Raw genomic sequence first — 27,836 nt, 5'->3', positions numbered from 1 at the left:
AGGGGCCCAGAAGTGGACACAGCACTCAAGGTGGTGTCACGTTAAAGGGAGGAGGGAGACAGAAATGCAAAGATTTCTAGTCTTAATTGTATTAATAACAGTTATTAGCTATAAGCACCCTTAGAGCTTTATGAACCCAGCACTGCCTGCCGAACTCTGGGCAGAACACAGGCTGGAAAGATTTTTGACTCCCCTATGAGGAGCTTCACTTAAGCCAGGGAAAAATTATTAGCAATAAGAGCTTCTAGATAATCAGAGCCTTATGTCCCCAACACTGTCTGTCAACTAATGGACAGCACACAGGTTGGAAGGGTTTCTGACCTCTGATATGAAGCCACACTTAAGCCAGGAAAGAACTTTTCTCACAACAGCTCCCAAAATAACATTTATTAATACAAATATGTCACAGTTATTGTGGGTTCTGCTTTGCCGGTGATAACGTTCAGCTGCAAGATTGTATTTAATTGATGATAAAAGACCCCAAAAGAAACCAGCACAAAACACATTCTACAAACACACTAAACTCAAGTTAAAATACAGCAATGTATCCCATTTTCACAACGAACAGAAACTAGCAACAAAGAACTACTAACTAAAAACACAGCCACCGAAAACACTTATCTAGACACTCTTTCAATAACATAAGACAATAAAACATCTTGCACACCACTCTCTCTGTAACACAAAACAAAAAGAAAGAACAGAACTGCTTCTTGTCAACACACATGTGGAAAAAGAAAGTGCACATTGAAAGGAAAGCAAGTTACTGTAGTAGCAAAACAGAGCTGGTCTTATAAAGTAAGAATAGCAAAAAGCAATAACCAATATAAAGTATCAAAGTGTAAAGCAAGTCACTGTTATTAGTATTAAGGTAGCAAAACACAGTTAGTAAAGGAGATGCTTATAAAGTAAGAATCAAAGTAGCTGTTAGCATAAATGTAAGATAGAATGTATAAAGGAATAAGTTTTGTGAGAAAGTAAAGTTAAGAAAGTAAAGTATAGAAAAATAGAAAGCACATGGTCTCCTCACCCCTCCATTGTTCCAGGAGGTTGGAGGAGACAGAACAAGCTGCAGCAGCTCCCTTCACAGAGTCCTAGCATTTTCTCTCTGCTGGAGTTTAAACTCCTCACTTTTTATACCTTTTTTTTCTTCATGTGGTTTTGTGACTAAAGTCAGAGTTCTGGACAGGGTGATGCAGATGCCTGAGAGAGGGGTAGCTCCTTGACTGGTAAGATACTGAAAAGGGAGGCTGTGTCATTTTTTAACACTCCACCCTTTGTTAATCTCATCAGTTTGAAAGCTTTTGTTCTCTGCTGGGAGCACCCCTCCAGGGGGCTGAGGTGTCTCCCTCAACCCATCAGGGCTTATCAGGGGCCATCACCCCACAGTGCAGCCTCCCAGCACCAAGTACAGAGAAAGAATCACTACCCTGGTCCTGCTGGTCACACTTTTCCTGATACAGGCCAGGATGTCATTGGCTTTCTTGGCCACCTGGGCACACTGCTGGCTCATGTTCGGCTTCCCATCAATCAGCACCCCAGGTCCCTTTCTGCCTGGCTACTCCAGCCACTCTGTCCCCAGCCTGTAGTGCTGCAGGAGGTTGTTGTAGCCAAAGTGCAAGACCCAGATGTTGGTCTTGTTGTACCTCATAGAATCATAGAATCGATTGGGTTGGAAAAGACCTCCAAGATCATCAAGTCCAACCCTTGGTCCAACTCTAGTCCATTTACTAGATCGGGGCACTCAGCGCCATGTCCAATCTGCATTTAAAAATCTCTAGGGATGGTGAATCCACCACCTCTCTGGGCAGCCCATTCCAATGCCTGATTACTCTCTCTGTAAAGAAGTTTTTTCTGATACCCAGCTTAAATTTCCCCTGGTAGAGCTTAAGCCCGTACCCCCTTGTCCTATTCCTGAGTGCCTGGGAGAAGAGACCAGCCCCCACCTGGCCAGAACTTCCCTTCAGGTTGTTATAGACAGTGATGAGGTCACCTCTGAGCCTCCTCTTCTCCAGGCTAAACAACCCCAGCTCCCTCAGCCTCTCCCATAGGGCTTGTGCTCCAGTCCCTTCACCAGCCTTGTTGCTCTTCTCTGGACTCGCTCCAGCACCTCAATATCCTTTCTGAACTGAGGGGTCCAGTTTAATCCTATGATTACCCACATTCACACAGACTCACCTGATGCACTCAGGAGAAACACCTCATACCGCAGCACATCTACCCAGCCTGTCCAGGTCTCTCTGCAGAGCCATTCTACAGCTTGGTGTCATCTGAAACTCAATCCCTTCCTCCTGATCATTAGTAGATATTAAACAGGACTGGGTCAAACACTGAGCCCCGGGGGACACCACCAGTGACCAGCCACCAGCTGGATGCAGCTCTGCTCACCACCACTCTCTGGGCCTGGCCATCCAGACAGTTCTTAACCTTGAGGAGACTGCACCTGTCCAAGCTCTGGGCTGCCAGCTTTTCCAGCAGTATACTCAGCTCTAGTGATGCCACACCTTGACTAATGTGTCTAGTTCTGGGCTCCTCTGTACAAGAAAGACAAGGAGCTATTGGAGAGGATCCAGCTGGGGGCCACAAAGATGATGAGTGGGCTGGAGCATCTCTCTTATGAGGAGGGACTGTGGGAGCTGGGCCTGTTTAGTCTAGAGGAGAGAGAAGGATCTCATTGACATGTATATCTCAAAGGTGAATGTCAAGAGGATGGTGCCAGACTCCTTTCCGTGGTGCCCAGCAATGAGATGAGGAGCAATGGCCATAAACTAAAATAAAGGAAGTTTCACCTCAGTATGAGGAAGAACTTATGTTCGTTGAGGGTGGCGGAGCACTGAAACAGGGTGCCCAGGAAGGCCTCTCTGGAGACATTCCAAAACCACCTGGACTGAGCCGTGTGTAACCTGCTCTAGGTGAGTTTGCCTTGGCAGGGGGATAGGACTAGATGATCCCCAGAGCTCCCTTCCAACCCTAACAATGCTGTGATTCAGTGATATGGAGTACCTATTACTTGCACGTAATAGACGTGCAAGTTTCAGATTTTAAAAAAGAGGGGGGAAAAAGCCTTAAAAACCACAACCAAACAACAATAAAACCAACTTAAAACATTGCACAGTACATTTCAGTTTCCCTGTTTAAGCCACAGCAGGCGCCGCGCAGCAGAGCGCTGAGAGCTCTGGAGTTCTGCTTCCTGTTCCTGGCGCTTCGGGGGTGTGCGGCAGAGCGGCGCCAGCGCTGCTGCTCACGGCACCGAGCAGGGCTCGGCACCGCGGCCGAAGCCGCTCCCGCCCCGCGCCCAGGCCGGGCTGTGCAAGCGCCGCGTCCCGGGGCGGGCGGAGGGCGGCGGGCGCCCTCTCCGGGCGGGGCCGGGCTGGGCCGGGGCGGGCCGAGCGCCGTCGCCGGCCGGGGCGGCACCGCCAGAGGAGGGTCCCGGCGGGTCCTGGCGCTGCTGCCCCGCCTCCGCCGCCCCGCCCGGCCCGGCCCGGCCCGGCCCGGTCCCGCCGCGCCGCACGGACGGTCCGGGGCCCGCGGCCGCCATTGGCTCAGTCGCCATCCGGGCACTCGACGCGGCGCCGCCGCTCGGCCCATCGTCCCAATATGGCGGAGGTGAGCGGGCAGAGCGGGCCGGGCGCGGGGCCCCGACCCGCAGCGGCCCCGCATTGCCCCGGCCCGCCCGGGGGCGCCCCCGGCAGGGGCAGCGGGGCCAGGGCGGCCGATCCTGCCGACCAGGCCGCGGGGCGGGCGCGGTGCCGGTGCGCGGCCCGGGGGCGGCCGAGTCGCCGCGGGTCGGGCCGGGCCGGGCCGGCGGTGTCGCCGCCGCGGCGCGGACGGTGGGTGGAGAAGGGCCCGGAGGGAGGGACGCAGGAGCAGTGAGCCCCGGGTGGGGAGCGGGGAGGAGGCGGCAGCCGGTCCGATCCATGTCACGTCCCACCCGGCCGGGGCTGGAGAGAGCGGGAGCGCCGGCCGGGCCTGGCGCGGCTCCTGGGGGCCTCTTGCCAGGGAAGGAGGAGGGACGGAGAACGGCAGGCGGGAGCGAGGAAAGGAGAGATGGCAGAGGGTGAGCGCGATGCTGGGGTCGGCAGGGCGGGCACGGGCGCCGAGGCCGGCGGGGAGCAGGGCAAAGCGGGGCGTCGGGGATGGGGCGCAGCTCAGGGGGCTTCACGGAGAGAAGAGCCCTGCCTGCTGCCAGGAGGCAGGGAGCCCACTCTCACCTCGCTTCTCTCTTCTCCCCGCAGGCTTCCTTTGGGAGTTCGAGCCCAGGTTTGTCCTCATCCACCTCCTGCCCCGCCACCCGTCCTGCCGCCTGCGCGCCGCTCTCCGTGCTACTCCTTCCCAAATTTATCCTCTTGTAGTGTTCCTAAAGCTTCGTGTGCACTGTGTTAACCGTCTGCCCCGTGTTTAAGATATGTGCCCTGCGGAGTCCTTCACTTAACTCCATTGCAGTTCGAAATTGGCTGTTCGGCATCCAAAATGAAAACAAAGTTTTGTAGCACTTTTAAGTCACCATCTCAGTAAATCCTTGTAGCCTGGAGAGACCAGCATCTCTGGTTCCTGATAATTAGAGACTTGTCTAAATTTTTCACTTATTGGTAATAACAGAAAATGTTTAAAACCATAACGATTAAGTAATTTTTAAGGCTGTAACTGCTGTTAAGGTTCTTTGGAATACTTTACACATGCAAGCGTAGTTAACATCAGCAGGGCTATTCTCCAGTATGTGGGGAACATATTTGCTTCTGTACAGCTGCTTTCTGCACTGGCTGTTTGTCATCCTAACTACTCTCGTGAAATTTCTTGAGCTTGTATGTTTCAGGAGGGTTTTAAGAACTTTAAATGGGATATTGGCCATTTAGAACTACTGAAGAAGTGGGGCTCTCTGATGTAAAGTCTGCGAGTGGAATAGAACTTCCCCTTGAGTTAAATGCAGAATGAGTTACAACAGCAATTAGAAGCAATAATCTAGAGCATACATACATAAATACAGGTTAGATAAAGGCAGTTGACACTTCTGGGATTCCTTAAAACTGGAGCAGGATGTGATGGTCAACAGTGGGAGAATTAAACACGTAATGTCGTTACTACAACTTTAGTAATTGTCAGCTAGAACCAAAAGATCTATGAAACCATAATATGAATAGCATGTTGTGAATAAAAATTTATTTTGGCCTGAATGTTTCTCTGCAGTATGATATTACCAACTTTCACAGTCTTGTCTTGAGCAAGTTAAACAAAGTTTAATTACCTGCATGTAGAGATCGAACACTTAGCATAACTACTGAAAAATTAGGTGCTTTAGGGTTCAGAACTGTTAGTGTATGCAGCTGTCTCTTTCACATCTAGAAGCAGTGCAAAGAGCGTTTAGAAGAGGATTGAAACTTTGTAGCTGTTCCCTTCCAAACTTTTGAAGAAGTTCTTTCTGGAAAATATTTCTTGATAAACCTTTTCTTTGCTGCTTGTAAGCCAAAGATTGTAACAGAGCACTAGTATGTAAGGGGAAACTAGAAGTAAAAGAGAAATACTCTAATCTGTTTCTTTTCTCCTTCCAGAAAGCTGTAAGAACGTGAACATTAGAGAGCAAAACAACCCTATAATTTTGTGATTTTTGTTGTAGAACATGACTTCTGGTGCAGAGTATTTGCCTCTTTAAAACTTACTGAATCTAATGATGGCTTTTCAAATTACAAAGTATTTAAAATAGTAACAGTATTTTTTGGTGACTTAGGAGTACTCAATAGTGAAACAGTGTCTGTTGGAGCACAGAGCTGTCACAATGGCTTGTTAATTAATGTGATTCATTCGAAGCATTTTATTTCTGGTCTATGTTCCTGAATATTTCTTGAAACTTGACTGTATATATTCTTCTGGATCAAGTGGCATGAATTAAGTCAGTTTTATTAGAGGATTCATCTGTGAGGCTAAAGTAATTGGAACTGAGTTTCACTTTATTTTGCTGTAAGTAGGAGGTGGATTCATAACCTAAGTTACTTGTTTACCAATGAAAAGCTATGCTGGTCACCATATAAGTCACATAAATAGAATCAGTCTATAGGTCAAAGTCTTGCAGCATCTGAAATCCGGTGATTTGTGTGGTTTGTAGCTTAATAATGATTTCAAGGGTATTTTGAACAACCTGTTATTCAGTAAAAAATTAATTTGGGATTGTACTTCCTGAAACTTTGTCTGCAGGTAGTTCTCCCAAGTCCTTTGTATATATTAAGAGAGAACTCTGAGTTTATTATTTATAAATATGAACAGGGAAGGTCAGCTAAAACAGCTGAATTTGTCAGGTAGTTATGAACTGAGAGTTCTGACCCTGTTTGTAAAAGAATTCATGGAACTATTTTTTTGACAGTCGGCTCTTTGTCATCTGAGGATCATGACTTTGACCCATCTGCTGAAATGCTGGTACATGATTATGATGATGAGCGAACTCTTGAAGAAGAGGAAATGATGGAAGAAAGCAAAAATTTCAGCTCTGAAATTGAAGATTTAGAAAAGGTAAGAGTGACTTGCTCTCTCATGAATGTCCGTACATACTGTAACTTTTCTAGTGAAAAGTATATTCAACCTATTCCTCAGATTGTATAGTGCAATTTTCTGCAGAATGCATTTGAAGCTTGTTTAAAAGAAGAAAATCTGATGTGGTTAGTATGTAGTAGTGCATCATCAGAAAAAAGGCAGAATTTCTCAAAGGTGCTAGTGTTTATATTCATTTTCATTTAGTGGCCTGTTTTCTTTCCTAGAGAAACCACTGAGGAAGGTTTTAGAGTCCTGTCATCTAAGATCACTTACAAGTTACTTTTAAGTTAAATATGTACATTTTGCATGCTATTAAAGCAACATCTCGCTGTGTTTAGTTCTGTCGGTCAGGTTTTGTTTTCCAAGCAAACAGTCCTATTTTAGGCATGGTGGTTCACATTAGTTTGCTATGTAAATGATATTTCTATGTCTGAGTTTCATCAGTTTGACATTCAGTGGATGTACAAAATGACCAGCATGCTCCTTGGCCTTTCCTATACCATTTTACATTTTGTATTAAGATGTTTTTTGTGTTTACCCCTCGTGTTGATCTGTGGCAGTGCATCACCCATTCTGAATGCCCGCTGATTGCTGAACACCCACAAATTGATGCTGCTCGAATTACTATTTGGTGACCCACTTACACCACTCAGCATAACTGCAGGTTTTGGTCAACAGACTTAGCAGAAAGTGTCACTTTTAGCATCAAATACAAGGCTGTGTTTATGTATTCCATGTAAAACCAAATTTTTTTAAATGTGGAGTTCACAGTGTTTATACTCTTGATACTTTTTTTTTGCCTTACTACTTTTACAGTTAGATTTTTGTTGATTATGAACTTGCAGTTGTAGTAGCGAAGCAGCTTTTCAGGTGTAGTCGTTAAAATGGAGTTGTTACACCACAAAAACTGCTTCTATAATAGTAGAAAGAAGGACTGAGAACTACTTATCTTAAACCCTTTATTACTTTAGGTCCTAATTCTGGAAAGACTTGGACATGAGTTTATGCCTACCCATTGTGAAAAGTCTTTGCAGAACTAATATCTTAGCTGATGAGAGAAAGTAATTTAGTCAGTGTATGAGTTCAACAAGAACTTTCATATGTAATAGAACTTTTCAAGGTATAAATATTGGAAAATAATTTTAATACCTTGGTGACTTAATCAGGTAACTAAAAAAGATCTTCACTGTTTATTGTTTTATTAATTGTATCAGGATGCAAGTATGATACTGCTTAAATCATTTCATCAAAAGCTGTTGAAAAAGAAAGTTATAAATCAAGTCTTTCTCTTGATTTTTGCCTTCCCTTCTTAGCTGTCTTTCTCCTGTTACTGTCTCAATAGTTGATTTAAATTCATTGTGCAGGAGATAAAAGGGAGGGATTAAAAGTTGCTATGTTGGTTTACTTTTGTGGGAATTTTCATATGTGCAGCTGTAGCTGTGTAGAAATAAAGTTTTCAAGTTTTTGTGCGTTTCTGTCGTGAAAAAATACTGACAAATCATGTTCTACAGTATGAACCAGGTAATGAGCACAGTTTTAATACATACTCTTAGTTTCATCTAATAAACAGTTTTCCCTGATAGCCTGACAGTACTTCACTGTATTCCAAGAGACATGTTTATGAATTATTTCCATCACAGAATCACAATTTTCAGTCCTGTACCTTAAGGTATTTCAAACCTGCTTTCCTGCTTTCAATAGAGTTTATTTGTTTTTTTACTTTTGTTCTTCAAAACATGTCCTATCCTCTTAGGCCGGAACTGTTTACAAGTACTTTGCAATGTGCTGAAATTTTGTTAATCTTGTATTAGGAAGGAAACATGCCATTGGAAGATTTGCTGGCGTTCTATGGCTATGAACCCACGATTCCAGTTATGGCAGGTTCCGGTGCGAATAGCTCTCCAAGTGAACTGGCAGATGAACTTCCAGATATGACTCTGGATAAAGTAAGTCACAGCCATTTCCCCCTGAATTAATTGTTTAAAAGCAGAAATCTGAGTGACTCTGATTATATTTCATGATGTCTTTATGTTACAAAATATGTATATTTGTTAAATATACGTTATAACACAGAAGTCTTACTATTTCAAGGATATTGAGGATGTGGTTATAATAATGATTATGACAGTTTCAAATGCATTGCAGCTTTAGTGACATTGTATTAGACAAAAGAGAAATGAGTACTTGTAACAGTTCTTCTAAAACACATGCAAAAACTTTTTAAGTGGGTGGTTTGTTGTTTGTTTGGGGGGTGTTTTTGGTAAGAAGTGAGATTTTTCTGTAACATATGCAGTGTCCAGAAATAATTCTGACTTCCAGCACACATCAGGTGCCCAAATGGTGTGTGTAACTTGAAAAGGTGCTGTTGAATGCCTTGCAATATTTTTTTTCAAATGCATATAATTTGTAAAGCTCTCAGCTTTTGGGAGAGACAAGAATTGGTTTTTGTGCAGTGACTGTATAAGTTGAATTGCTGACGTAAAACCCTGAAATTTCAGCTTTTGTAGTTTACAAGTTAAATTCTGAGATTTTTGGCTACAAAGCTTATACAGCTTGTAGTTGAGCTTATAAAATATGCAAGTAGTAAGTATTGCTTTTTTCTTGGTTGTTTTTTTTTAGTGTGAGTATGATGTAATGGTAAACTCCACAGAAAGAATGGTATAATGATGGCTCTGCACATCTGATTCTCATTAGGATTCACGATTGTGTTGAGGCTACAAATATGTAGCCGACTTGTTGTCTAATACAGTTCTTTCCCTTCCAAATATCAATCAGAGGGGCGTCTGCTAGTGGAGGCAGTGTGATTTTTGTTTCTTAGTATCTTTTCTTTAACAAACAAAACCATCATGTGTTTTGGGAAGTTGCCTGTTAACTGTAACTGGCCTCTCAGCAAAAGTCTACAAAATATCCCGGCTGTGTTTTTTTGTTTGGTGTTTTTTTCCCCCCAGAGTTTAGAGGGCTTTTAAAGCTTCAGTGTGTCTGTGGTGCAACGAATGACAGAGTGCCAAAGGGAGGCAGTTTACACTGGTACTTTTTACTGGATGCAATTGGAGGAACATCGGAGATTGATGCTTGCAAAAGTTAGTTCTTGTGTTTGTTGTACTAGAAGACAAAGGGGAAATGAACCTCTGTGTTCAACTCTGAAATTAATTATTATATTTGTTTTTAGATTTAGGAGGAGCAAACTGGCTTTTTAATTAAGAGAGTATAGTCCACTGCATTTCTTATGGTAAAATAACTCATTTTAATTAATGAGACAACAGTTTTCTGAGTGTAAATGCTTGCCAGTCTATACTTAATAGTCAGTCTGAGGTTTTATTGTTTTTATTTTAATGATACAGGAGGAAATCGCTAAAGACCTCTTGTCGGGTGATGATGAAGAAACACAGTCCTCTGCTGATGACTTGACACCATCAGTTACTTCACATGAGGCTACTGACTTCTTTCCTCGGCCATTAAGATGTAGGAAAACTAATTTTGTAACAGTACTCAAACAATCTTAGCATTATGTATAGCTTTGTACCTTAAAATGTCAAATTTATAGAGTAGTGCTCTCTGTACCAGGAGTTAAGAAACAGTGCTTTGCAGGATGTGATACATGAATGTTGCATTTGGTTGGTATTACTGGTTACCTAAAAGACTTAAATTTGGTTTTCTACTCAAAGCACAAGTAAAATTAATTTCTCTGTGAATAGAATAAATTCATAATCAACAGTTAATACAGTAATGAGAAGCACCCTTCATGATTTTCAATATATTGGTGAATTATGTGAATATGTAACCCATTCTTTTAAATTAGTGTTTCTCTACTAAAATTTTTGCTGCTGCTTTTAAGCCAGTGACTCCTTCGTGCAGCCTGTGGATGTGAACTGGGTCGCAGTGTCTTTGTGATTATTTCCCTTCACACATTCAACACCTTTCCATAGGACTTCATGGAGTGAGCCAAAGTAGTTTTATATGGGATGGGGTCTGTAAACCCATGACCACCCAAATTTCACTATCCATGGAGCTATGATGGGAAAGATCTGAGAACCAGTGGTTCAGTTATCCTGGATGAGATACTCGTCATTGCCTGTTGCATCTCATTTGTTCACTGGTGTCCTAAAGTTAGAGCAGTGTGGAGGATTTTATCTCAGTTTTAATTTGCCAAGTATCTGAAGCTATTCTATGGGGCATTTCATTCCTCTGGAGAAGGAAGGGGATAAAGGGTGTGTGCTGCCTCACCAGCAATCGTAACCCTCTGCATGCTGCTGTGTGATAAATGTAAGATGTTTGTATTGAAAAATACAAAAAAACAAAACAACGCCCCTTTTTCAGTTAAGCAAAGTCCAAAACTTGCTGGCACTTGTCAACTGTTAATGAATAGGACACTTAAATATGGCTGCTTTATACAAAACCAGTATTAACCCTTGCATCTTACAGAGCATTAAGAAACAGTCATCTTTGCTCTCAGCTGTCATGGTTTTCTATCAAAATGTTACTTTGTTAGAACATTAGGATGGACATTTTAAAATCAAATATCCACCATCTCAAGGAGGGAGATGTCATTCTCTGTGCTGTTGACTGTTCCATCTTTTTTCTGATCTCTCTCCGTTTCTCAGATACTAAGATAACATTAAGTTTTAAGATAAACATGTCTAATACATAACAAAGGTTATTTTGTTAAATTTACATTAGTTGGGTAAAATAATTGCCTGTGATTATGTGGGCATGTTACTATTTCATGCATTCACCTTAGCTTCTTGCTTTGCTACTTGCAAAACAGAAACGAGGGAGACTGGTGATTGTAGTAAAGACTGCAGGAGAAGAGCCTCAGTCTGTGCAGTCTTGGATATTGCCCCTGATGTTTGTGATTCTTTCTGGCTGTGATTTCAGCCCAATTTATATTTTTTCTGAAGCTGGAGAATACGAAATAGCTGTAATCATACCAGAACTGTAGACTCCATTCTGCTGGGGATTATACAGTTGTAAAAATGGAATAACTTAAGAACCCAGTACCAGATTATAAAATGTGAGTTATTCTAATGGAGCACTGTATTTGAATTGCATGGAGTGCTTCACTCTATTTCTTCCTAAGGGGAGGAAAAAAAGATTAAAGAGAAATAAGCAGTCTTTGTTGTCTTTTACTTACTCCATTTTGTATGTCTCTCCTGTACCTTCACACCCTGCAAAGGCAGCCTTGTTAAAAGGAAGATTTCGAATGCCCATTGAAACTTCTGATGAAAGGTCTTAGTAGGTGATAAAGGCATGCCTTCAGCTTTACTCTTTATGATTAACCTGAGGCTGTGTCATAGCCCTGGACGTTTTCTGGTTTTTCTCTAAGGTATAAGCTTTTATTGAGAAAATTGATGAAGAAAAATGATCTCATTTCCTTTTGACTCTTGGGTGTATAGTAAGGCGTCTTAGTTGCAGTGATGTTAAATGTTTCAGTTCTGCAGTATACAAGTACCAGTGCTTTCTGACTTCATGCTAGCTTGGATTTAATAAAAATGTGGATCAACCAACTCACAAGTGTGTCCCTTAATAGAAGCAAGTAAAGTATATCTTGTAGTTCTATTTGAACTGAAAATTATTCCTGGCTAAAAAAACCCCTTCTTTGTGTCTGAAGCAAACACCACATGTGATGGAGATAAGGAATCAGATGGTGAAGATGTAGAGGCCGACAATGGTAATTCATCTGAAGATTTGAGAAAGGTAATAATTATATTTTTTAAAAGTTAAACTTTACTGTTAAGAAAAATCCCTTAAGATTTATAGTATATATTTAAAATAGTACCTTAATTTGGGAATTCGCTGTTGAATGCCAGGTTAATGACACTTTTAATGTTAGCATACACAAAATATTGTTAATAACTTCTTATTTTTATTACATTTTCAGGAAATAATGGTTGGTTCACAGTACCAGGCTGAAATTCCAGCTTATCTTGGCAAATGCAATGATGATGAAAAGGGTATGTTCTTCTGACTGTTGTACTACTTATGTTTATAGATAGCACTTGATGGAAAAATGTTATTTAAATTGCTGAGGTAAATTCAGTGACTTAGCTAGAGTCTCAGAGACCTTTACAAAAAGGCAGAAGAAAACTAAATTAATGTAACCATATATTTTTATCTCAGAATTGTGACTCTTCAACTTGAAGAGGACATTCTCAAGACAAAATTGGAGGGTTAATTCTGAAGTATCTGGTAATATTAGGAGGCAACAAATTGTGGGTCAATAAGGTAATACTTTCATCAAAGAATCATAACAAGGCTATGGGCACGCAACTTAGTTTACATTGAAGATCTTCAAAACAGTGTAAGTTCAGCCATGTGAGTTACAAAATTGACATGGAAAACAAAGCGATAAACTACTTTAAATTTCCTTGATGTGGGTCCTGATAAACCATCTCTTAATAAGTGATACCTTATGTAAGACATTACTCCGGTGCAGATTCAAGTTAAAAACTGCAGTTGTGCTAGAGTAGAAAAAAAAACCTAATACAGTTTTATGTTGTATCTGTAGATATTCAGCACATATATCTGTGAAATTAGAAAGGTAAATAGTGAAAAAAATTTGCTCTTGGGTGGAGCAGCTATGAAATTAAGAAGCAGGGGGATATAATAAAGGGCATTTGAGGTTTCTTCTATACATTTTCAGTATTTTGTAAGTTACTTGTGTTCTGTTACTGTAACATTTAATGGGGATATTACTTAAATGAATTATATCAAGTCTCTTCAACATTGCCACCTGCTTTTTTGAAGAATTACCCTTTGCCGTAGAGAAGAACGTTTGGTATGGGAACTGGAGGTGTTAAGAATGAACATCTCCTGTATTCCTTAAGATCTAGGGAATGCTCCGGTTTTCTAAGATTGAAGCATGATGCTGATGGGTGATGAGAAATGGAGGAATAAGAACCGCATTTATGTGGGTAGTTCTTTTACTATTTACACATCTTTATGTCTCCTCAGCCAAGAACTAAGGAAGTGCCAGTAACCAGAGGATGACTGAGGATATCTGACAACTTTCTCTGTTATGAGATGGTACTAGAGAGAACCAGTGAGGGTTTTGTGTGATGGCATGGCCAAGAGTAAAGGGGCAGCTCCCAGTTCAGAGAGCTTGAGGAGTTCCTTTTGAGATTGTCAGTCATGGACTCCAACAAAAAGTGCTGTGTTGCCTTGGTTGATAAAGGAATCTGAAGCTGAATGTCAGCAGCACTCCAGAAGGTCGGACTTGGCTGTAGCGGTGGAGGATTCTATGAAAGCCTTTTCTCTACTCCCTGAGGAGCTAGTGATGGGAAACAGAGGCTTACATTTGTGCTGTATAGTCCCAGCTACCAGAATAGTGCTAGAAGGCAGTTCTGCTCTCGTATAAACTTTACACTTGTAGTGTGTCTGTCTGAAAGCTTTCCATGTTCTCAAGCCATAAAACAACTTGCGGAGGGTGTAATTGTATTCCCCACTTTATCTTAATGTTTCCTGTAGTTTTAGGAGAGCCTGGAGACTCTTTTGGGCTCTAACAGCCATTATGCTTGTGTGTTCGAATTGAATAACTCTAATTTTTAATTGCCAAAAGAGTATGTGAAACATAATGTGCAATGGTAATCACATTTATTGATCAGAGTAAAGGATTTATAGTTTAATCTAGTTCTTGAAACATATGCCCGTACTGACAAAAGTTCAGGCGAGTTCTTGCACATTTCCCGTATATTGTCCTGGAAATAAACTGCCTAAGAGGTGCATGTGTGGTTTCAGTGTACTATGAAGGAGGACTGTATATCCTAATTACTTGTAAAATATATGACATAACAAGTTCTTAATAGCTTTCAGTTGTTAGTGAATGGAAAACCAAATTACCACATTGGGATATAGACTGCCATTCTTATTAAGGAGTTTTTGGCAAATTTTAGTTGAAAATGACTAAATATCCGAAGTGAGCTGCAATTTAAAAGTGGCATGATCATGCTTGATTTGATTACTTCTGTGTTCCTGTTCTTTGTATTTCTGAAATAGCTTTTAATGTTGCACCCTTAAAAATGTCACACCTGGCATTAATGAATTTTTTTTATCAGCATATGAAAATGAAGACCATTTACTTTGGAAACCTGATGTGATCTCAGAAAGTAAAGTTAAAGAATATCTTTTTGAAACCTCCTTAAGAACAGGAAATGAAAAAATGATTGGCAGAATTCCTGAAGGACTACATACACGGGACAATGAGCAAGTAAGTTTTATGTCCTGCTCCATTTGTGACACATTGCTTTGTAGTTAATGTGCTTCTCTTTTTCTGCCCTGTATTACAAAAGCACCAATACTCAATTTCTTCATTCTTTAGTTGGATGTTACTGGATCAGGATCTTGTAATTTTAAACACATGGTTAAAATTACAAGTATTTGAATGTTGGCAGTGTTGTGTCTGTGATGTTTCTGATCTGTCATGCGGTTGACAAATATTTTTTTAGTAATTGCATATAATGTTTTACTTTTTTAATTAAACCATACCTCAACTTTTGGATGGTTTTGCTTTTGGTTGTTATTTCTAAATTTTCATCATGTATAGAGATAAGTCCTTGGGTTTTTTTACACTAGATAGGCTCTCTGGAAAGCTAATTTTGGAGGTCTAGGCTGGATATTGGAAAACTTTGCCTCTTTATAAAGACTTTTTCCATTTTGTAGGCGCTGTATGAACTTCTTAAAAGTAGCCATAATGTTAAAGAAGCAATTGAGAGATACTGCTCAAATGGAAAGACGGCTCAGGGTAAGAGAAAGTATCTGGCTTTTCAGATATGCGTGTTTGGAAAAAAAATGTGTGGAAAAACCTTGAGTAAGAATCAGATTAACAAGTACATCCATATCCATCATATCCACTGTGACTTTAGCACAGATGGTTTGGCCAGTTGGAAGTTCTGCTACAGAAGTTTGCCATTTGTAGAAAGGTTGGTGATTTGCTGACGACCTTCTCTTCTTTCATCCACTGTTACTGTAACAATAGCACAGATTGAGAAGACAGGTGATTCTATTGCCATAAGACAATTCTCAGCCACAATGTAGGATCTTCTTGAGATCATCATCAATTACAGTCCAGTGACAATTGTACCAAAATCAGGAGAACTTGACTGAGTACATAAATAAGCCTTGCCTTCTTCCTTGCTGTGCTGACACTGTGGTGTGCCAGCACTAAACTGGTTCTGTCGTATAGTTCCATAGCATTGCTTCAGTTCACATGGGAAAATGGGCTTCTGTCTTGTGTGTCCCTATTGCTCATTACTCTCTTAAATGGAAATCAGCATCTGTCATTAACAAAGACACTTCTTTGTCCTGTATTTTTGCATAGTGTTGCATAAAGCAGAAGTGGATTATGAGCCCTGGTGTAAGTTGATATTCTGGCAGATAGTCCCTACTCAGCACGAGGTCCAGAGGAAACTTGAGTGTTTACAGGTTGGGTGCTGGGAGGGACAGGTATCTAAGTGACATGCTGTAATCCCAGCTACTAAATATCACACAGCTGCTCACTCACTCTGCACTCCTGCTCCTTCCCTGTCATAGACAAGAATCAGAGGAAAAGAAAGTAAACCTTGTGGGTTGAGCTAAGAACAGTTTAATAATTGAAACAAAAAAAATATAGCAAGAATGACACTGATGACCATAATAGCAACAATAATTGTAATGAAAAGGAAAGAGGAATAAAAACAAAGAAAGGTGAGTGATGCACAATAAAATTGCTCTGCTGACTGATGCCCAGCCCATCCCCAGCAGCAGTTGCCCCCTTCCAGTCAGCTCACCCCATTTTATATAGTGGGCATGTTGGTCTGTGGTAGGAAATACCTGTTTGGCCAGTTTGGGTCAGCTCTCCTGGCCATGCTCCCCCCAGCCTCTTGTGCTCCTGCTTACTGGCAGAACATGGGAAACTGAAAAATCCTTGACTGCACACTTTGGCAACAAGTAAAACATCAGTGTGCTAGCAACGTTTTTGTGTGGGATCCAAAACACCACACTATACCAGCTACTAGGAAAAAATTATCTCAGCCAAAACCAGGACACTAAGGTAAAACTGAAGGGTACAAAAAGGACTATTAGAAGAATGCTTGAGAAACCCCACGTACAAGAAGAGATTGTATAGGCCTAAACAAAGTATCAGCTGTAGGACTGTATCCTAAATCCAATACTGCTCTAAAATTTAGATTCCTGCTTCAGGACTGAAAAATACCTATGTCCACTTGTGGCTGAGAAGCTAAAATTCTACCCTAAGGACTAGTACTCCCTACCTACACCCCACACCCAAGTCCAAATGGACTTGTTATACCCATGTTAAAAATGGTAAAGCATATGCTTAGTGGATGAGGGAGAGGCAGTGGATGTTGCCTACCTGCACTTCAGTAAAGCCTTTGACACTGTCTCCCACATCATTTCCCTGGAGAAGCTGGCAGCACATGGTTTGGAAGATGCACTCTTCACTGGGTAAAAAGTGCCTGGATGGCTGAGCCCAGAGAGTAGTTGTGAATGGAGTTACATCCAGTTGGTGGCTGGTCCCAAGTGGTGTTCCCCAGGGCTCAGTACTGGGGACAGTTCAGTTTAATATGTTCTTCAGTGATCTGGATCAAGTACCCCCTCAGTCAGTTTGCAGGCATAACCAAGCTGGGTTGGAGTCTTGATATGCTGGAGGACAGGCAGGCTCTGCAGAGGGATCCGAATAGGCTGGATCAGTGGGCCAAGGCCGGTGGTTTGTGGTTCAGCGTGGCCAAACGCTGGGTCCAGCACTGGGGTCACAGTAACCCCAACAAATCTACAGGCTGGGGGCAAAGTGGCTGGAAAGCTGGAAAAGGACCTGTGGAGTGCTGGTCATCAGTGAGTGAACATGATCCAACGGTGTGCCCAGGTGACCAAGAAGGCCAATGGCATCCTGACCTGTGTCAGCAATAGTGTGGCCAGCAGGACCAGGGAAGTGATTGGCACTGGTGGGGCTGCATCTCAAATCCTGAGTTCTGCTGTGGCCCACTCACTTCAAAAGGGACATTTTGGTGCTGAAGCATGTCCAGAGAAGGACAAGGGAGCCGGGGAGGAGTCAGGATCACAGGTCCTGTGAGGGGCATCTGAGGGAGCTGAGGCTGTTTTAGCCTGGAGAAGAGGAGGCTCAGGGGTGACCTTACCACTCCACAACTATGTGAAAGAAGGTTATAGCCAGGTGGGGTCCCTTCTCCCAGTTGACAGAATAAGATGAAATGGCCTCAAGCTGCACCAGAGGAGGTTTATAGTGCATATTACAAAAAATTTCTTCAATCAAAGAGTGGCTAAACATTTGAATGGAGTGCCCAGGGAGATGGTGGAACCACCACCCGTGAAGGTGTTCGAGAAATGACTGGACACAGGGCACTTAGTGCTGTGGTTTAGTTGATGTGATGGTGGTCGGTCAAAGGCTGTACTGAGTCTTGAAGGACTTTTCCAGCCTTAATGATCCTGTGATTCTATAATATTGTCAGTGCCTCTCTTTTAGAGTAACCTTTATACTGTAATCTGCTCTACCCACTGAAGCTCACTACTATTCTCAGTATAGGAATTAAAAATTCACTACTCCTGGGATAGTTTTTAACAGTGAGACTTTGTGGGGATATTTTCTTCTGATCAAACATTGAAAACTCTGTAGTAAGGAGTGAAAAATTAATGGGACTGGGAAAGAAGTAATATGGCAATGCAGTGAAGTGATTATCACTTTCATCTGGGAGCATAAAGGTCTTGGTTTCAGTGTCTGCTTCCAGAAATGTCTCAAAATGTGTGTGTGGGTTTTTCCCCATTGGCTCTAAGTGTTAGTTGAATGGAAACTTTGTGGACCACCATTATGAATCTCAGAAGCCTAAAAAATCTGACCTAATTTATATGTATACCTAAAGCCAAAATCAAGATAGGAAAGTAAGAAGAGACTTACTCTTTTTTGAGTGATTTTTTGTGGTGGTGTTTGTGAAATTAAAATCCGGTTTTAGAAAATGCAGGTTTTATCATTAAGGGGTTAAAAAAAGGAAGAAATATGTTTGCAGTTCCTCCTTAAGAGATCTGCAGGGATTATTTGTGGGATCTTCTGGAGCAGGTGGTTATTTGGTTTGTTCTGGATTGTCTGGTACCTCTGGTTGTCAAAAGCCTGGATCAGACAAAGTATAGTCCCAGTCAGCTGACCCTGCATGGCTGCCTATACTAGGCTTAACACTAAGGCATTCCTCCATGGTTCATTATGCCTTTTCCAGGGGTCTTACTACCTCAGCAGGGGCTTATGAGATCAGGGAGAGTGTTGGAGGTTCTGGGGAGTCTGTCTTACTTGCTGGATGTATTGGCTCTCTGCATCATGTTGGAATTGCCCTGCTGATGTTGGTTGTCCCACCCCATTTCTCAGCCATGATTTCCAATGCTGTACATCGAGGCTGGTGCTCAGGCAGGTAGTCAGCTCCTAGTAGGACATGGCCTAGACTCCTGGATTCCTAAGAGGATAGATAACACTGTTCCCGTGGTTTGCACAGCAGGGCTGAGCTCCGTCAGGCCTTCTGATCTGTGATGTCTGAACCAAAGTACCGCTCACTCACTCAGAGGAGGGCCATCCATCGAAACAGGATTTTCCTGCACTCTTTTCTCCAATAACCACTGTTCTTTGTATCCCATGTGAGAAGAAATGGAACAATTATCACACTTACCACCTTGGTGATGTTACCAAACTTTTTTATGACAAACTTATTAAAAATAATAAATCTTTGAATATCCTTTGCCCTCAAGGATGAAAAAGTTCAGAAATTAAATTCACCTAGAAGATTGTTTATAACGAAGAATGTTTTATTTCAGGGAGGATATCTGTTCATAGAGGAAATAACATGGATCTAAATTACTGAGCTGGTTTTTTTAGAATGCACTTGGCTAATCAGCCATTAGGAACAAAACTTTATTCTTTGTTAAAGGTAAGTGAATGAAGTCAAGTTTCTCATGCTACTTTTATAATTGTCTAGAAGAGATGACAGCATGGACAGAAGAAGAGTGCAGAAGCTTTGAACATGCACTTCTGATTTATGGAAAAGACTTCCATCTCATACAGAAAAACAAGGTTAGTATTTTACAGTTAAATGGAAGAATTGGTAAACTACGTGATGCTGAAAATATGTAAAAGTAATCTGTCAGAAGCTGTACAGAAGAGGGAACTAAGAACCATATTAAAACCAATTTGGCATTTTTGCACTGTTTTTTTCCTTATGTGTAATTGGAAACATTAGGTATGGCAAGATGAGTCAATGTATAACCTCTGAAATAACACATTGACATTAGTTGTACTTATGCATGTATATTACAATGCAGTTTAAATGGATGCCTCTCCTGGAAGTACATTATTTCTGTACCATGGCTGTGGAATTGGAGAATGCATCTTATCTTAAATTATTTTGTCACCAGGAAGGTGCAAGTTTACAGAATTAGGCCTAGCTCTTTGTGTTTTCATAAAGTGTAGTGATCCATCAGTACTCTTTTCTGAGCATCAGAGGAGTTCTAATTTGATCTGGATTGCTTCTGATTGGCTCTGTGCCTGAAGAGTAGGGATTTATTTTTTTTTTAGTTACCAAAAGCAACAGTTGACAATATTAATGTTTTCAAATTTCCTATATATCTCATTTATGCTTTTCATACCATGTTGAAGTTTTTTTTGATTAGGCATCTGGTGTTCTTCTTGTACTTCAGGTAAACTTTATAGGGTGGTTGTTGCTGTTTAACAACAGTCTGCTAGTCTTGCTCAACACCTGGTTTAATCCACCTTCAATAATATTTGGGTGGTTCAGATTTTAAATGGACCTTACAAATAAATATTAAAGCATCAGAGATTAAAAATAGGTTTTTTCAAGGTGGAACAAAGTACATTTGTTGATGAATCTGTCATTGTGGACCAGAATTTATCTAAGAAATCCACTGGTTTGGTTTTGGTTTTTTTTCCCAAGTAGGTAAAATGTCAGAAAGTTTACAGAAAGTTTTGGGACCTGGCATAAGGTGATGTCACTTGTCTAGGTGATACTTTCTGCGTACAAGATTTAGTGTTTGGGGAAACTTTACAAGATATGTTTCCTTATCACTGCACTGCAAAGAACTGTTAACTGGGACTTTAGCATACTGTCATACAGACACCTGTTCATTTCTTCCTCTGCCTGGTATATTTGTGACTAAACTATCAAGGTTTATTTCTACTCAGAAAGAATTCTGGATTTGCCACTGATGTTTGTGTAAGTTTGATTAAGATCAAACTTTCTTCACTGCCAGACTGTATCTGAATAAAGCTCTACATTAAGATATAAAACTTAAGCTGGAACTGTGTGACGATGATGAAGACTCTAGTTTTATTTTGTTGTCTAAGCATTTACTGTTGTGACTATCTGTTGTCAAAGCCTTTACAGTTCTGGATTTTTCCAAAAGGTATATATCCATAGAGTCTTTTCTGCTTCACTTGTCTTAGGTCATTAATTTGCTCAGCTTTTTCCATCCTAAGAGAGGATCTATCTTACAGTTTAAAAAATAGCTTTATATGTGTGTATTTACACACACACACACACACACACACACACACACACACACACACAAATATTTTTTTTTATATATACATATATAAAGTACTTTGGATATAGAGTTTCAATGAAGTTTTAAAAAAAGGCCAATGATGCATAGAATAGAACAAGTGTAGTACTTCACTTGAAACTGTAGATCTGTTTGAAGTCTCCTAAGGTAATTGCTTTGTTCCATAACAGTAAAAACTAACAAAATTGCAGCAGTTGGAATTGGAAGATGACAAAACCTAACTCTTTGCATTTATCTTCTTGATTCTTCTTGTTGCCTTTTAGGTAAGAACCAGAACAGTTGCTGAGTGTGTGGCTTTCTATTACATGTGGAAAAAGTCAGAACGCTATGATTACTTTGCTCAGCAAACAAGATTTGGAAAGAAGAGATATAACCATCATCCAGGAGTTACGTAAGTAAAATGTTCTTGAAATATGTTTTCTGTTGCAAATCATAAGTGTAGAAGACTTTCCCCCCAAGTCCCCACCTTGTGTTATTGTAGTGTAATACTTCAGTGGCTATGGCAACTGAAATTAAATCCATCATCATTTATAGGTCTTGTTTTCTGGTTATATAATACATAATGGGTGCAATGTTCTTTCAGAGACTACATGGATCGTTTGGTGGATGAAGCGGAATCCCTTGGAGGAGCAGTGCATTCTTCAGCCTTAACATCTAATAGTCGATCAGAAACCATTCCTGATCAACAGCTAAGCATTCTGAACTCTATCACTGCCAATGAGTTGACAGGTAAGTTAAGGGAAAAAAATTCTCTTTGTTAGAACTATGCAAACAACTATTTGATCTGCATTTGTGTTCATGTGTTTTCCAGCACTGACAAACAGTGTAGCTACAGTCTGCCACACTTCAGACGTGAACTGCCTGGATGACGCCTTCCCTCCCATGGACAGCTTACCACGAGCACCAGTTAATCATGTGCCTGTTGGAACAGAAGAATTGCTTAACTTGCCTAGCAATGGAGAAAGTGATTGTTTTAATTTATTTGAGACTGGCTTTTATCATTCAGAGCTAAACCAAATGAACATGTGCAGTGAGGAAACAGAAAGACCTGCAAAGAGATTGAAAATGGGAATTGCTGTCCCAGAGTCCTTCATGAATGATGTCTCTGTAAATAACCTTGGTGTGGACTTTGAGAACCACACACACCATATTACCAGTGCCAAAATGGCTGTTTCAGTGGCTGACTTCAGCAGTCTATCTGCAAATGAGACAAATGGTTTTATCAATACCCACGCTCTCCACCAACATGCTGCCCTTCACTCAGAATGACTGTGGAAAACTAAACAAACAGTGGGTACTTTATGCAGTAGCCGTAAACTTGATGGGAGCTATCAGGTTTGCTTAGTCTTTCACTGGAAGTTTGAACTTTATGACATCAGTGATGTCTTTCTATGTATAGAACTATATCTTGATTTATCAAGAGTAATTTCTTTTTTCAGTCCATAAATGTGGAAATGTCATAGGATGTTTGGCAGAGTTTGGGACTAAAAGAACTCTGTGGTGCAGCTTTAAGCTCTGCTTCAGTTTTATTTTAAAGCCTGTAGACAGAGGCCACCGTTTCAAAACCAGCACAGAAGTTCTGAATGGATTGGAGTGGCTTTGTAGTCTTAAGTTACTTTTGCCATAATGGTTGCAGTGGAATAACAATGTTTACAGGTACCAATCCTAAACCCTGTTCAATGTAGCATTTTTTTTCCCCTTAAAAACGCAGGGATGGATTTCTTTACTTTAAACTGCACAAACACACAAGGATGTTTTTTAAATGGAATCTTCTCTCATGTGATACTAAACTAGAGCACTTCAGTTTACAAAACAGCAAATTCATGTTGGTGGAAGCTAGCACAAGGGACTTAGTAACATGAGTAAAGTGAAGATCTACATTTGGATGCTGTCGCAAAATTATAGGCCATGGCTACCTTACACAGAAGTAATCATGCTGCCATAGATCTCTGTGTATTTTAAACTTACTGGCTTAAACAAATGCGTTACAGGCTATATTGTATTTGAATGGGTTTTGTCCACGACTTTGAAGAGTAATGTAATCGGGTATGTGAACTTCCTAAGGTAGCTGATGTTGTATGAAGCTACAGTCTGCACAGCTTAGGATTTACCACTAAACAAACAGTCTACATTTGGAAGACATTTTAAATTGTTTGGAGCACTGCGGTTCAAAGTGTTACAGTTTTTGAGGGACTGGCTAGTTATATAGGAGTAGTAGAACCTTGAAGTACATGCTTCAAAGTTTTTCTTTAGTGTTGATTGCATTTATTTGTTTTGGCAAGTCATTGGCTTCAAAATGGCACTTCACTTCCTTGGTCAAATAGGAAAGGATGAGTAAAAAATCCTCCCATAAAGGCAACTATTTAACTTCAGTAATTTTATTTTGAGCCTTTAGTGCAATTCAGCCATCCAGGAAGTTTGTCTTGCAAACGTTTATTCCAATTCCTGCAGGAGAGTCAAACCAAACATAGTTATTGGCTTGTAACACGTTGTAGCATGTAACTTTCAGAGTGTTTTAATGAGACCCTGAACCTTACTTTCCTGGGATTGCCCCTTTCCCTCCATACTTCTTTGCACTGTTTGTATTACGAATTTATTTGCCACTAATTTGTTTCCATTTTTTGAGTTATTAAGTTGGCATTGTTGATATTTGTCATAGTTACTTCAAGGTTATACTGAGTAATTAGAAAGTAGTGACTTTAATATTTGAAAGGGAAGAGGATATTTATTATGCGTACTGTGAACTGCATTGATATCCCAGGTTTCAGATGCAGCATTTGGAGTTTTCTTTACAGCATTGTCATGAAGGTTGCTTTGAAGTTTTTATGCAATAGCACATTTACTATATTAAAAACAGATTAGTTTAGGACAGTGGACAAAAGTAGATACAATTTTTTAATCAGTTGTTAACTTAAACATCTGAAATACATAACTTTATTAAGTACACAGTAAATAATGGGTAGCCTTGGCCCTGTGTTGTGTTCTTGACATTTTTAGCCAAGTTCTCAGCTTCTTACTGCTGTGTTTTATGCTGAACTTTGTACCTTTTGTTTATGAATCAACCCATTTTGTTTCTTTTGTTTATGAATCAACCCATTTTAAGTAATTTTGTAAAATACTGGCCATAAATTCTCCATTGCTATACATTCAAGTTTATGTGTGGGTTTACAGAGAGTTGCTGGTCTGCATAAAAATCATTATACGAAGATGACTGAATGCTTATACCACTTGCACTTAAATGAACATGTCCATTCTCATTAGCTGATGCAGTAATATATTCAGTTTATCTATGCATTGCTGGGCTCTTAATGTAGGCAGAGACTTGTCTAAGGTTTGGGTTGTCAGCAAGTTGAAAGGACACTTTAGTTATTTAATAAAGACTTTGACCAAAATTCAGAAAATGATATGAGAGAAAAGTGAATTCCGGGTAGTCTAATATAAATGCTGATTTTATTTAGCCTGTTGGCTAGCTAGCTGGTATCGTTTACTTTTAATTCCTTGTTAAAATGAGGCAATAATTTGCAAGATTTCGTAAATATGTAAATTCTTCATATCTTTTTAGATATCTCTTTCAATATTTTCTGACTACTTCTGTGTATAGTAACACTTTTGTGCATGCTTGATGTGACATTCATAAATTTGTACCACTATGACTTTATCCATGTAAAATAGCTATTTATTGAACTTTCTTTTTAAAAGCTGGACTTAATTTTTTTCTCTCAGTTTAAACATTTAAATGGAGAACTTGTTACTGTTTATTAAAAGAATTGCGTTTTGAAAGTGAGCATGGAGATAACTGAATCGCAACCATATGAAGAAATTAGAATTGCCTTCGTTCTTAGATGGTGAAGCACAATTCTTATAACAAACTGTGATGAATTCTGTGTCGTTTGCCACATGTTTTTTTCATACAAACAGACCAAAAAATCCATAATGGGCAATTGCAGTGTTGGTAAATGTATCCTTTTTATGTACAGGGAATCTGAAGAGGGTAGCAGATTCATTTAGAAGTGTAACTGGTGCTGTGATTATAGCAATACTTTCGCTTTGGTTGGTCACACATCATCTTTTCATGCTAGTTTCGAAAGTGTTTAGTCTTCCTCTTGTCATGGTCAAACTGCTGAATTTACTTGAATGTACAATACTGTTTGAAGAATATGTGAAATGGTATACAATTAGGTCAATGAATCGTGCAATTGAAACAGAGTAAAAAAAACTACAGGAAAACTTCAGTTCAAGTAGAACACAGTGATACTACTTAATTTAACCAAAGTCTAGTGAGTATTTCAGCTTTGAATGTAAATTAATGGATAAACTGACCAACAGGGACACTATTTGCCCAGCATTACAAGCACATTGTCTGCAGACAGGGAAGTGAAATACAGTAATTTGTAAGATAATAACAAGGTTACTATTTTTTTTATTCCTATTTTTCACTGAAAGAAGGAGGAAGATACTATCAATTGTAAAATAAAGTAGGAATGGATATAGTCTTCCTAATAAAACAGAGATTCCAGTTATTCTCAGTTCAAAGTAAGTACCCTGTGCATAACAACAAATCAAGTGACAATCGAACATATTTTAGTATCAGATGTTCAAGAGGAAGTCGCTGTTGTTGCATTGGTTTTAATATTTGTACATAAACACTGATTTTTTTGAGCATTATTTTGTATTTGTTGTACTTTAATACCTGGTGTACAGTTCCAGAAATAAATGTCTGGAAACCTTTCTCTATTTGTAAAGCTTTTCATGCATCTGCACTGTTTGCTACTTCATTTGAAGAGATACTTAGCAGTAACTGAACATACTTTATGAACTGTGGGTATTGCTAAAGCTCATGCTACCACTATCTATACCTAATGCTGCATAGAGAAGAGTGAAAAATGCAACATGCAGTGATGCAGGTAAAATAGTAAAGTAATGGTTTCTCTCAAACTTTTAAAACGTTATGGCTTAAGTATAGCAAATCTTGGATGGAACTTAAATGTGGCTTCAGTCATGCGTTCCAGCAGTATCACCCAGTACTCAGACTACACAGTAAGGTGTGGGAGACACATTCCTGGGGGAAGAAAACTCACCACGTTGTCAAATCTGTGTCAAGCTAGATTGCAGGTGAGAATACAAAAGCTTTTCTTGGCTTAGGCTTTAATGCAGAATTTAAACAATTTGAAATTATTTTTGTCTTGATTTTCCTTTCCCTCAAGAAAAAAAGCACTAATTTTGGACCCTGAAAAGCACTGTATTACTTGTAAGATCTTACCAATTCTGTCAAAGGCCAGATGCTAGTGCTGTGCTTTCCTAGGCCCAGAATGCTTGTTTTTACAGTGACTGGCACAGTAAAGTCTCAACTGAAGAACCTACTATTTTTTAATTAGGCATGCAAGCTGATTACAATTCTGAACAACAAAAGCTGTAATTGGCCAAGTAATGTGATGAGCTTTGCTTCCCCTGATGAACAGATACAAAGGTAGGTATCTGTCATGATGATGGTCAACACACTGTGCAAAACAATCCCAATCTAAAACACTTCAGTTACAAGCTGCACCTCCCTTTTTTGTTGTTTAGCATGAAGTTTGATATTAGGACAAATGACAATGACCAATTCCATCTAGTGCTTTGTTGCTTTTATGCACTTAATTGTTAGCCTTGCAATAATGGAGTCTTAAAAGTGATTGTAGTTTAGTATCTGTATATTCAATGTAAAACTCTCTCTCCAGTTTGGGAGTTACATTTCCATTTAAGCAGTCTCAGGACACATTAGTTTCTGTAACTAAAAAACCCCTGAAGCCCTTAACAGTGCTTGGCTGTTTGGTACCTAAAGCATAGAATCAGTCACAGAATATGCAAAGTTGGAAGGGACCCATCTGGATCATCAAATCCAACTCTTAGCCCTGCTCAGGACCATCTGCAAGAGTCACACCATGTGCCTGTGAGTGTTGTCCAAATGTTTCTTGAGCTCATTGGTGCTGTAACCACTTCCCTGGGGAGCCTGTGCTAGTGCCCAACCAGCCTCTGAGTGAAGAACCTTTACATAATATCCAAGTTAAACCTCCCCTTACACAGGTACATGCTATTTCCTTGAATCCTGTCTGGTCACAAGAATGAAGACATCAGTACCTGTCCCTCCCCTTCATAAGGCAGTTTTAACTTCTATGAGGTCTCCCCTCAATCAGCTCCAGGCTGAACAGACCAAGTGAGGTCAGCCACTCCTCATAGAGCTTCCATGCAGGGCCCTTCACCATCTTTGTTGCCCTCTGGACACACTCTAACAGCTTTGTATCTTTGTTATATTGTGGTGCCCTAAACAGCTCTCAATATTCAAGGTGAGATCACCCCAGTACAAAGCAGAGCAGGACAATCCCCTCCCTCAACTGACTGTCACCAGGCACTGAAGTCAGACTGACAGGCCTGTAGTTTCTGGGGTCCTCCTTGCCCTGTTTGAAAACTGGGACAATGTTTGCCAGCTTCCAGTCAGCTGGGACTTCTCTGGATTTGCAAGACTGCTCAAATATCATCAAGAGGTTTTGGTTTTGAAATTGCATCAGCAGGTCTTTAGGATTCTGTCATGAATCCCATATGGCCCCATAGATTTGTAGGTCCCACACAATTTCAGGGTCAACTGGGAGTTGATCATTCTTGCAGTCATGGTCCTCCAGCTCAGGGCAAGAATTAATGTAGGAATCGCTGGCTCTGTTTATACCAGCAACTCATTAAAAAACTACACAGCACACTTGGTCGGAATTTTTTCCTCCAGCTAC

At 40.4% G+C, this 27,836-nt stretch overlaps 2 protein-coding genes across 3 annotated transcripts in view; one reads left to right on the top strand and one right to left on the bottom strand.

Annotated features, from left to right (window-relative positions):
- Positions 1-4,277, bottom strand: part of GPBP1 (GC-rich promoter binding protein 1) — a 55,138-nt gene extending 50,861 nt beyond the window's left edge. The window contains exon 1 of the mRNA XM_071581289.1: positions 4,212-4,277. The gene's annotated coding sequence lies outside the window, so the exon portion shown is untranslated. The remainder of the gene's footprint in view (positions 1-4,211) is intronic.
- On the top strand, positions 3,372-25,804 carry MIER3 (MIER family member 3). Of its 2 annotated transcripts, none has more exons than XM_071581283.1 (13): positions 3,372-3,606; positions 4,236-4,260; positions 6,353-6,498; positions 8,331-8,465; positions 9,861-9,981; positions 12,128-12,213; positions 12,398-12,470; positions 14,571-14,722; positions 15,175-15,256; positions 19,479-19,573; positions 21,342-21,469; positions 21,662-21,807; positions 21,890-25,804. In XM_071581283.1, exons 1-13 carry the CDS (start codon positions 3,598-3,600, stop codon positions 22,345-22,347), a joined length of 1,656 nt encoding a protein of 551 aa, XP_071437384.1. In that variant the 5' UTR covers positions 3,372-3,597; the 3' UTR covers positions 22,348-25,804. The 2 variants fall into 2 exon arrangements, with proteins under 2 accessions (XP_071437384.1, XP_071437383.1); XM_071581282.1 differs by having other exon boundaries at positions 3,523-3,606; positions 19,482-19,573.
- Positions 25,805-27,836: the final 2,032 nt, after the last annotated feature.

The sequence above is a fragment of the Pithys albifrons genome, chromosome Z (genome assembly GCF_047495875.1).
Source record: "Pithys albifrons albifrons isolate INPA30051 chromosome Z, PitAlb_v1, whole genome shotgun sequence".
Lineage (NCBI taxonomy): Eukaryota > Metazoa > Chordata > Aves > Passeriformes > Thamnophilidae > Pithys > Pithys albifrons.
The sequence above is the reverse complement of the archived record's forward strand: the minus strand, read 5'-3'. Positions and strand labels throughout refer to the sequence as shown.

Bases quoted from the DNA above. Each gene is read 5' to 3' on its own strand.
- MIER3 (XM_071581283.1), top strand. The intron at 8,466-9,860 runs GTAAGTCACAGC...TTAATGATACAG, and splicing joins CAGATATGACTCTGGATAAA to GAGGAAATCGCTAAAGACCT. The intron at 12,214-12,397 runs GTAATAATTATA...TTACATTTTCAG, and splicing joins CATCTGAAGATTTGAGAAAG to GAAATAATGGTTGGTTCACA.